The 12,091-nt window shown below is 40.1% G+C and overlaps 1 protein-coding gene across 1 annotated transcript in view; it reads right to left on the reverse strand.

Annotated features, from left to right (window-relative positions):
- Positions 1-297: 297 nt before the first annotated feature.
- The window catches only part of CLVS2 (clavesin 2), a 41,311-nt gene continuing 29,517 nt past the window's right edge, over positions 298-12,091 (reverse strand). The window contains exons 4-5 of the mRNA XM_081905471.1: positions 10,249-10,469; positions 298-5,484 (exon numbers count right to left, since the gene is read on the reverse strand). Of these exons, the coding sequence (XP_081761597.1) occupies positions 5,397-5,484; positions 10,249-10,469 (309 nt within the window). The 3' untranslated portion in view covers positions 298-5,396. The remainder of the gene's footprint in view (positions 5,485-10,248; positions 10,470-12,091) is intronic.

Consider the following 12,091-nt stretch of genomic DNA (forward strand, 5'->3'; position numbering starts at 1 on the left):
ATAGAAGCTTAGCTAGAACTGGAAAAGGTACTACCAAGACCAAAAGGATGCCAGAATGGGTAACAAGCAGTCAAGGAAGTAAAATGGAAGTGTTGTCAAAATGAGAACAAAAAGGAATGCGAACTTTGGCAAAAGAAATGCAAGTAGACAATAATGGATGGAAGGAAAATAATAATTTAAGAAGCATGTTGTTAAAAATGTTAAACCCAACAATGCCCAAGAAGAAAAACACCAGGAGCAGAGAGGTAATTGGATGTTTAGACAGCAAAGGAGTCAAAGGCCTGCTAAAATAGGAAAAGGAGACCATAGAGAATCTGAATGAATTGTTTGCATCTGTTTTAACTGTGGAAGATGTAAGGCAGATCCCTGTGCCTGAACTAACTTTTTCGGGAAGGGAGTCAGCATCTGAGGCAGTGGTGACAAAAGATGAAATCGTAGGCTTTTCTAAGAAATAAAATGAACAACTCACTGGGTCAGTGTGGAATCCCCCCAAGAGTTCTCTCAAATGTGAAATTGCTGGTCCTGTAACAAAAATATGCAGCATGTGTTCTTATGTGAGATTTAGGTGCTGAGTCTCCAGGCCATGGCTGGAGATATCCATGATGTGATATTCAAAACAATCACTTTGCCAAGGATCTAGCTCTCAGTATGTTTTAGTTTATAATTCAGGCAAACATGTAAAATAGATACAAGAGGTTCCTAAACTGCTTTTGAGGTTGTACCCAAGGATGGCTCAACTGAGTAAGATTTTATCATGTCCTGTATTCCTTTAGATCACCGCTATCAAAGGGGCTGGCTTTCTCATTTAAAGGACTTTTTCTACTGGCATCATAAGCCTTCTTGAATTCATAAAAGGAGGAAGCCTGCTTAGGAATAAGCTATTAATTTTCCTCACCCACCTCTGAAAATCTGCTGCTGAATTAATTTGTGGCTATGGGACATACAGTGCGCCTAGAATCTGCTGGTGCTCTCTGAAGACCCGGTTTTGTACAGTGAGAGTACTTCCTTTGAAACATATCAGTTTATTCTCAGCAAAATATGGAGGTTGAATTATGCAAAATCATGGTGTTACCTCCTGAGAGGACTATCTGAGTGTTCATTACAGCAATAGCTGAATTAGACATTGGGATGCATTTCAGAAACACATAGAGACAAGAATTCAAATGCAAAAATAAAACTAAAACAAGCCACTTAGTATATGGAGGTTTCATAAGGTAAGATTGATTTTTCCTTTATGAAGTTTCATGAAGATTGCAAAAATAAGAATCTTTAGAGATGCCAACCTATACTCACTTTCTATACCTAATATCCAATGAGTATACCTGGATGGGATTGTGCTGTTAAAAGTGAGTTACACTGCAATTCTAACCATGACTACTCAGAGGTAAGTCCTATTGAATTCAGCTTATTCCCAGGTAAGTGAGGCCAGGATAACAGCCTTAATGAAATTCAGCTTTTGTAAAGTGGAATTAATAAAGCTATGCTCAGTCACACCAGCAGCAGTTCTGTCTGTGTACATTCAGAAACTGTCAACTGTGGCTTAAGCACCGCTGACTTGACTGAAGCTTAAATATGGAACATGTTAACTCTAGGCAAATTAGTTCTGACACTGCAAGAAAAAAGATCTTTTTATTGCTCTAAATGAGAATGATTCAGCCTATGAAATAGACCCACCTATAATCCATTTCATGACAGCAAATAATGGAAGGAATCATGGGGACAGGCCCTAGTGATACAAAACACAGTATTTGAGGCTTGAATTCATTTATTTCCCCCCCCCTCAGAAAAACCCTAGTCTTTCTGAATAAAAGCTTTTTGCCAGAGAACAAGGATTTATAGGGAAACAGATGGTGCCCTGGCATACATATGGTCCTGAAAGGATAGCTCCTGTAGCTCATAATGAAGTGAGCAGGCTGTCCCACTCAACAAAGCCTTTGCTTAGCTCTTTCCCTACTGCCTCAGCCAGGATATTATTGTACAATGAGAAACTGACTGTAGCATAATTCCAGGGTTCCTGGAGCTTCCTATCTCTATCAACTTGTATGTATTTGGCAGATCTCAAATCTTAATATTTCGGAGCGACTAACATACTATATGACACAACATCTCCCGACTCTAACCGCGAGAAAGATCATTCATTCACCACCTAGCCAGATCTATGTACACAACACAGTTCAAGATGTACCACAAATGCCATTATTCATTGCACACATATAATTTCAGAGCCATGCATTATATGTTGCTGCCAATCTGGTTTGATGAAATTGCATAATAGGTGAGCTGATTTCTTAACTGGATTCCATAGGCCAATTGGCAGACCAACACTGTGCTATAAAGATGTCTGTGAACATGACATGAAGTCTGGCAACATAAACCCCATTGTATGGGAATCCCTTGCAGATGACCGCAGTGCCTGGAGACAGGCAGTCAAGTCATGTATCCATAGCATAGGAGAAATGACTTCTGGGAGGATCACAGAGAGAAGAAACACCATGGTGTATCTGCAACAGAACAACCGGACGTCACCATCTGCCCCAGCTGCAACAGATCATGTCTCTCCCACATCAGTCTCTACAGCCACAGAAAGTGTTGCAACCTGCCAACAGTTTGATCTCACCAGTAAAGGAACACCCGTCCATTGTCTCCCAAGACAGATGGGTGCCAACTACAGGTGTGTTTCATTTTTATTTTCAACACCAGACTCTTTTTTTGTGTGCTACACCAAGACAGAGTCCTCTTGTCTGGCATTGCTACAAATGTCTGCATCTGCAGTTAAGCTTATCCACTATAGAGCTAAGAACAAATTACCATTTCATTTTGCCTAGCATGTTTTCTGTTCCAAATTGTCTAACTCTTATCAGTTTGGAAGCATAAGGATTCCAATCATTCAACAGCTTGCTCATTCCTATGGAGCCATGCAAAAAGGTATTAGTGCTATACAGGAAGCTTCTAAAGTTAGAGACCCGAGCTTCAATTGAGAAATAACACATATCTAATCAAATTACTCCATGGGAACTGATGTAGAGCCCCATGTAGTGACATGCAAAGTTCTTACTGCTGATGTTGCTAAAGGTGCTGCAGCTGTATTTCTAGGAAAACTCTGAGGCTGCAGTCTTGTGATATGTTAGGCTGCTTACTTACCACCAAGGGTCAAACCAGATACAGTTGCTGGTCCTGGGACATATGCCAGATAGCCTAGATTGGCCATGGCTGCCTGTTAAGTGTTTATTCAGTGAGGTGGCCCAAGGGCAATTGATATCATACAATAGGCAGTCATTGTTTTAAGATCACAGCCTTCAACTTAAGCTCTCTGGATGTGATAAACATAGTTCTTGTCAACTACAAGCCATTCCTGTCAAAAACAGATCCGTTTTGGTTAATGCATTCATCATAGTGTTCCCACCATGAAGGTTTCCCTGCTTAATAGATAGGTTGCTTGTTTACCATGTTATTAGAATGATGAATGCTTCTATAATGTAACCAAGCATAATGCTCTAGCCTGCAAAGAACACCATTGTCATAATTTAAATAAGGAAAAGAAAAATTAAGCCAAATAAGAATCTCTTAACTGAGCATCCAGCAGTGCATTAAGTGGTCTAGAATACACTACAGCCTCACATCATTTTAACACTAGCTTGCAGTGGAAATCAATGATAGCAGACATGCACATGGTGTCTCAACAGAGTATCTGAGTTACACAAAGACAGTACAGGCAGAATGTATTTTAATTCCTCTTTCCCCAAGAATTATCTGAAGGTTGTCTCTGAATGGCATGGAGGTGATTTAAAACAAACAAGTCATTCTACTGTCTTGAAACTGAAGATTTTCAATGGGAACACAATCTGTCACAGCATTAAGCCTGATCTTAGGCATCTTAAATATCCAATAATTAATTCCAATATGTTTCTTCAGAGCCCTTAAGAGTTCAGTAGTAACGTTTTGGTTTTTTTGCGAGAAAGAGATCTTGTCATTCCTGTTCAAGTGGCATATTAAATTCTGATGACAGAGATCTGTATAGTTGTAGGGTACATTCTTGTCTTGATGTACGGCGAAAATACACAAGCATATCAGCACACATCAAAGATGAATATATACCCCTAAACTACAGCTGACCATGTTCAGTCCACTTTAGGGACTGTTTGGTCTTTTGAGGTAAAAATGTATTTTCTGTCTAATATGGCACATGTTTCATCTACACAATTACATCACAAAACAAAAGATGGCCTTAGCATGGTATTGTACTACACCGTACTTATAACAATTAAATCTTGCTCAAAGTAGAATGCGGTACTTAATCTTTTACTATGTTAACGATGACATTGTCTTAATATACAATCTATAATAAACTCTAAGCACACCAAATAGGTATGATTTGTTTTTATAAATCCTTGATTACATATACTTATCTACCAATGACACTTTATATGTAGAGAGTGGTAAAAATATATAGATATGTATTCAGACTTCAGTTTTGTAAGGTTTAGAAATGCATCAGTCTGTTGCTGCTGCGTATTATGGGTGGGATGCTGAGCATTACTACAAATGGTCCAGTCAAGGAGGCAAGTTCTCAAATGGGGACCAGATAAGAGGCAGATGCTTTGAGACCCACCTTATGCTCAGGACCCAAATGGGTCTCAAAACCCCAAACTTAGTATTAAAAGATTAAAAACCAGTTGTCTTATATGCCAAAGAAAGGTGCTTGGCTCCCTGTGTCTATACCTTCTTTCTTTCTTTCTTTCTTTCTTTCTTTCTTTCTTTCTTTCTTTCTTTCTTTCTTTCTTTCTTTCTTTCTTTCTTTCTCGTCTCCATCATGAATCTCAGCAATGTCTGTGAAATACAATCTGATTGACAGGTAACATCACACCAGTTACAACGATGTCTACAGGACCCTATATCTTCTCGTTTAAAGAAAAAATGTTTGAACAGAATAAAGCAGTCCATATGAAAGGTGTAATATGGCTTTGTATAAAAAGGATGGATGTTACTTAGGTCTGATTTCTTTCTTTCTTTTTTCTCAGAGTGCTTTTCATTCTTTTACAGTGCATTCAACTGGCATATTTTAATAGCCACTCTTTTTTCCCCTTTTCCTGTACTACATCCCTACCATTACTTACAAATGCAGAGAGAAGGAATAGACTCTATTTACAAACAGGTTGGCACTTAACAGAATATATTATTGATATTTGCTCCTTTTCATCTTCTTCCTTTCCACCCTGTTTTCCAGCCCAGGGCACGCATATTCCAGGCTGACTGGCAAAACCTGCTGCCTCATTATGTTATGCTACATTAACATGAAAAATAGGATTCCGGCTGGTACACATTCTCCTCCCAATGGTTTGCTGGTTGCCGAAAGGCAATACCTTCCACCCCAATTCATGTTCGATGCTCAGACATTGTTAGTCAAGAGAAAGCAAGGGCTGCATGTTTTCTTCTTCGTTTTTATCCATGCGCTTTAACACTCCAGGGTCCACAACTGACTGAGACCTGTGGGAAAAAAGTATTTTTTTATTAAAGAAAAGCCTGATATTAAGACAAATGAAAGTAGACCTCACTTATTTATTTTTTAAAAGCTAGCCAGTATCCAGAAAATTGCTTGTGAAATATGGTGTGATACCTACAACCAGTGTATATTTAATATTTAAAGATGTACACCTCTCCTACACACACTATATCAGGGGTGGGGAACTTATGACCCTCCAAATGTTGTTGGAAATCAATGCTTATCAGACGCTGCCAGCATGACCAATCATAATAAAATTGTCATTATTAAGTCACAGATGATGGCAGCTATAGTCCAGCAACACCTAAAGGGCTACAGCTTCTCCATACTTCCTCTAAAGAAAGCTGGTAAACTTTTCTCAGGACAGATTCAAAATGTATTTTTTTGAGGTTTGTCACCCCAGAATGCTACCCTGAGATACAAATTCTTTCTATGCTAACAGATAAATCACTTTCAATCATTATTTTACACTAACAAAGAATACATTTTTTTGGTCATCCATGTGCCATTCTCTTGATGAAACTGATCCACTCACCAAAGAGAACAACACTGAATCCTTTATATCAGGGATCACCAAGGTGGTGCCCTCCAGATGTTGTGGACTACAACTCCCATCAGCCCCAGTTAGAATGGCCAATGGGCGAAGATGCTGGGGCTTGGCGTCCAGCAACATTTGGAGAGCACTCTATTGGGTACTCTCAAGTTTACATGATCACTTACTCCATGCTAAAAACATATAGAAGTTAAGGGCTTCTGATCTTGCACAAATCAATGAACCTCTTATAATTCACTTCAACATCCAATTTACTCATTTTAGATACAGAAATAAGTCAGGTGTTGAAATAGTGTGAGAAACATTAGTTATGCAAATGGAATTGAATTCATTGGTGGGTGCAAGCAGAAGGCATCTTGAGCAACCAACCTTTCTCTTCCTCTGCAGCCCCCTGTACCCACAAAGCCCCTTCAGCAGGTCAGTGGGCTCCTGTGTGGTCTGGGGCTGCACCAGGAGGGGAAATCACCCAAAATTGGACAAAAGTATCATGTTCCAGGTGGGGCAAAAGCATCTCTACCAAACAGGCAGCAGTCTGCCCTCCAGCAGAGAAGAACCAGTGTTCCAAGTAAGTAATTCCAAGCACATTTGAGCTGAAGTTCCTTCCAGTCTTTTGTGTTTCAAAAGGCCTTATTCTTGAACACAGTGCACAGATGTCTATAGGGGCATGTGTCCTGAGTGAGTGCAGAGACATCAACTTGATTCACAGGATGGCAGCTACCTAGTAGAAGTGGAACTGCTATGGATCAAAGAGGACAAACCACTCTGAGATCTTGTGATGAAGGACGGTATATAAATCCAAGAAATAATAAAAATAAAATTCTGACTGTAGAAATATCAGATTAAAAAAACCACACATACCTGAATTCAATGAATCTTACAAAAAATAGTTTTACTAGCTATTACTGAAGTCAAGCAAGGATTTACATGCATTTGTGCTAGCAGTAAGGTAAAAACGTCCTGTTGCTGAGGAAAGGGGATTAGACTTCATACAAAGTCTTGCCAGCTGCAAGCTGCTGGCAGTGGAATATTTCCAACACACCATCTGGCTAATAATGCTCTGAAACTGGCATCACATGCTACCTAGAGGCCCTGCTTGGCCTTTTCAAGAGGAGCATTAGCAGGCACCCAAAACAGTATTTACCCCAAAGCCATGGAGCAGAATGATTCTTGGCTGAAGCAATACATGCGCCAGCTTCTTGAGATTAACTTGACCACTAGCCGAGGTGCAACAGAAAAGCTTAATCTACTTGACTAATGAAACAAATTGTTTGTATCCATCTCTGGTGGATGGCTTGGAAATGCCCAAGGAGGATATTAAAAACATGAGTGGGTGGATGAGCTCAGGCTGTGGCTTAGGAAGAAAGGATTCAAACAGATACTTTGGGATAGTGACACATGGCACCCCTTGCACTTGAACTTAAATGGACTGGCAACCAGCCTGCACTAATATTTCTGACAACGCAAAGGGAAATATGTTACCCTATTATCACTGAGCAAGGACAGTTTCCTTCAGCAAAGCTGGTCAACTAGCAGAGCACAAAGCTTCAGAGTTCATGCAGCTACATTCCATTAACATTTTTTTCATCAGAAAGAAACTGCAGTCACTGGAAATGCAATGCTGTTTTTTCTCTAAAGTCCTCCCTTCAAATGTAATTTAATATTTGTTACTGATGTTGTAGAAATGGATGGCTTCAGATCTCAGCATAATAATGTAGTCACATATGTGGTTCCTAACAATACTGTCTAACCTGTTTTTGAGAGGTTATTTCTCTGGTACCTAAATAATAATAATAATAATAATAATAATAATAATAATAATAATACATTTCTGAACTCTGTAGCACACAGCGTGGCTTGCACAGGTGTATGAGCAATGTCTGACAGGTTGGGCATATCTCGTTGGGCTTGCTTTGCTAGATTCATGTTTCAATTCCATAGCTTTTGTTCTTCCAGCATAATGCCTGAAGGGGGAATTCACTTGGTTCCCTCATGATAATATCTGATATCTGTGTCCCAATGGGTTGTCCTCCGCATCTGGAATCACACAACACTCCACAGGGCTGGTATGAAAGTGCCATGACTTGCAATAACTTCACACCATCCCACCTGCTCCCTTAGATCAGAAGGAGAGGCCATCCTCTGTGTCCTGCTAAGTGTGGAAGCACAGCTGCATGGGACAAAAGAGAGGAATTTCTTAGTGGTGAGCAGCTGGAGCATGAAACGTGGATGGAGAGAATTCTGACTGGCTGTTAGACTACCAGGTAGTATGAGCAAAGGGAAGGGGGGAAGGGAACTAATTCCATCCACCCACCCAGTTCACTGGCAGCTCTAGCAGCCTGGACACTGATGTGGCTACTGGGAAGAGAGAAGAGGTGTGTCTGCTGCCAATTACTGGACAGCCCACCTATAGATCTGTAATAGCATATCACTGCTTTTGTTTGTTGTTGGGATTGAGATTGGGCTTCTCCCAATCTCTTGCTGAGAGCTTGACTTCGGTGAACAGTAGAGGGGCTGCTGCCCACAAACACCCCCCTTTGTGATCAGTGTGTAGGAGACAAGGCTTTTGCTACATTATGGTTCTGTTTGTAGGTATTTCTATTGAATCAATGTCCTCTTGTTTGCTGGGATTTGTATTTCAATCAGTAGAGTAAATGATTATTGAGGCAGTATGTGAGGGGGTGAGGGTGAAAGTTTAGCCTGTGTTTTAGCTGATGTTTTATAATTGTTTTCTAATTACCTATGATCATGTGATTGTTGATTTGTTAATGGTATTATATGCCTTGGTGGGGTCAGCTCTAAATTACCCAGACATTGTAATTGTAGCCTACAGCTGTGGCTGTTCTTTATTGTTGGTAAGCCATGTTGGGACTCCTTTGAATGGAAGGTGGCGTAGAAATACATAGTCAATCAAATCAATGAAGTGCATTTGGTCCCTGTCCATCACTACTTTCTGTTCTGGCAGGCTTTTATTATATGAGGCAGACAATATTTTTACGATCTTTTTAAACTGCTGACCCTCTCTCTTTGTATTTTACATCATTAATGAAAATGTAATGTTCTATGTTGCAAGCTGCCTTGAGCGGAGTTTTCTTTTTCCACTTCAAAATGCATTAATACAAAACAATGAATGTTACTGCATCAATATGCATTACAGTTTAATGGAATGGCTAAATTACATAGGGGAAGCACCACAGCTCATGCTTTGCATCGAAAAATCTCAGATAAAATTCCTGATATATCCAAGTAGATAAAGAATACTGCTTGAAAACCTGCTGCCAGACAGTGTCAACAGTGATGAGCTAAATGGACCAACACTATAACTGAGTCATGGCAGCTTCCTATGTTCCTAGGAAATCATATGCTACTGTCCTGGCCCTCAGCAGAAGTCATTCAGTCTAGAAAATCAACTACATGTGAAGGTACTTTTTATCACCTTTGGTGGACATGCCTGAGGATTAAGGCCTTCTGGGAAATGATCTATAATGAAATCAAGAAGGTACTTAAATGTACCTTTCATAAGAAACCAGAGGCTTTTCTCCTGGGCATGGTAGGCCAATTGGTGTTAAAGAGAGATAGGACCTTTTTTATGTACGCTACTACAGCAGCAAGGGTGCTTATAGCAAAGTATTGGAAGACACAAGAACTACCCACTCTGGAAGAATGGCAGACGAAGGTGATTGACTACATGGGACTGGCCGAGATGACTGGCAGAATCCGCGACCAAGGAAAAGAGACAGTGGAGGAAGATTGGAAGAAATTTAAAGTTTATCTTAAGAATGATTATAAAGTTAATGAGTGCTAAAATGTCGAGGTTAGAGAAAAAAGAGGATTTCAGCTGTAAATGTTAAATTAAGTGAGGACTTGCTGAAAGAGATTTGGAAATAGGGATGCAGAAAGGAGAGGTATGGGGAAGTCGGAGAAGCAAGGTCTATGAAAAGAAGGTTTTGAAATTATATTTGTGTGTGTTTATGTGTTTGTTTGTCTTAGTATAGTGTATTGTATTGTATTGCATTTAATATGTGTTGGAAAATCAATAAAAATATTATATATAAAAAAAGAAAATCAACTACATGAGAGATAGCTACTGACATGCCCTTGAGAACTTTGTGGACCCCGACTCCCATCAGCCCCATCCAAGCATCGTCAATGGTCAATGTCTACACCCTTCTTTTCTGTTTCAACAGGCCTAACTTACCGCTTCATGGATTTGGGAGACAGGTCCTTTTCGACTTCTTTTGCAGAAGTGTTGTATGAGTCCACACTGTATTCGCTGTCGTCGTCGTATTCGTGATCAAGCAGCGTTCTTGCCCACGTGCCCATATCGTAAGGCGGCAGCATTCCACCAAATTCAGAAGGCAGAATCTCAGGGTGGATTAGCTGGTGCAGGCTGTTGAGGTTATTTCCATGGAGAAATATCTGTTAAAAGGATGAATCAAAGACATTACAAGCCAGCACCTTCAGCGGATATCAGTCCTTCCTGACACAAGGCAAATCCATGCAAGGTTTTCAAAAAGCAGCTATGCTGGGGATGTCTGATGTTCAACGAGGAAAAGTAAAAAAAAAAAAAAAAATCCCACTAGTGCATGCATCTCATTCTATGGATCCTAGCTAATAAATGTATGTGTGTAATGTGTATGTATATGTTCTGCTAAACTCTAAGGAATGTTGCATTTTAGGACCACTTAAATTTATTAGAAATCATAAGTACTGGATTGTACCCAGTGTGATTAGAAGTTCACATACCTCTTCCCCAATGTAGCCTCTTGTGCCCACTGAAAAGCTTCTCCAAGGGCAGGCATTCTCAAGTATGGCCTGAGGTGTGGGGCAGGAGGGTACAAAAGGGAAGGAGGATTGCCAAAATTAGGTTGAAGTAGCTAGTGCAAACAAATGGTTGCAAAAATACTTCTTGGTACAAGTGGACTTCCATTCACACAGCACTGGATACAAACCCGCTGGGCAGAATTTTAAAATTCGGACCACTTCCAGTGCATCTCATGCCAGAATAAGTTTCATGCAGCTGACACTTTGTGGCAGAAGCTGAAGGGAGAATGCAAATATATCCGGCAAGATGGCTTTTCAGTGTGTGTGTGTGTGTGTTTATATTAAAAGAATAGGCAATCAAAGGTTCATAAGTGCCCCCAAACATCCCCAAGCATATTTTCCAGACTAAAAAATAAAAAAAATCTGACATATGACCGAGAAACACTACAGTCTTTTTGGAGAGAAAAACCCAGAATGAGTTGGATAACACAGCATCTTTGCTTCTCAGAAATCTAAGATAAACCACAGCACCCCGCCAGGGTCTTTTTAAATATCCTACTGAGTGGGATCTGTGATGTGTGTCATGGAATTTATTTCTTCTTCCTTCATCAAATTCCACTTGCTCTGACTACAGCAGGACACCGCATTTTGCTTCTAGATAGTTAGTAGTTGCCATCTAGCTAGCCTTAGCATGTACCCTCAAGGGCTCCAGCATGTACAGTGGAACTTTCTTTTCTTTCCCTTCAAAGAATAGTGCTACTTAGCATGTCACTTCAAGCTGCTTTTGAATTTCCTATGGATTTCAAAGGCAGCGTATGAATGTGGTGCAAGAGTTGTTCTTGGGGAAAGGATGGGGGGTAGCCCTAACACATACAGTATGAGTGGGTTTTCCTGCTGGTGTACTTTCCTGGAGTTTGATTAGTGTCCACATCAAACAAATTGGTACACTGGACTGATGAAAATGGACAATGAAAACACAGAGTGCTGCAGTAATCAATGCCCCAAAGTCCAACCACTGTTTCTCTTTTAAGCCAGCAGGTCAGATTTCCATTTATGACTCTTGTGAAAATGTACATCACCATATGTTAAAACACAGGTGTCGTATTTTTGTCTAATGTTAAGTTAACATGAGCCATTCATGACTATATAACTTTGACTAGTCAACATAGTATTCTGTACCAGCTGATACTTCTGAATATCATCTGCAGAGATGATATTCAGAAGTATCAGCTGGTACAAAATACTATAGTCCAGTTATTGATGGGGTGCTTCCTGGG

The sequence above is a fragment of the Podarcis melisellensis genome, assembly GCF_964234715.1.
Source record: "Podarcis melisellensis genome assembly, chromosome: 3".
NCBI classification, from domain to species: domain Eukaryota; kingdom Metazoa; phylum Chordata; class Lepidosauria; order Squamata; family Lacertidae; genus Podarcis; species Podarcis melisellensis.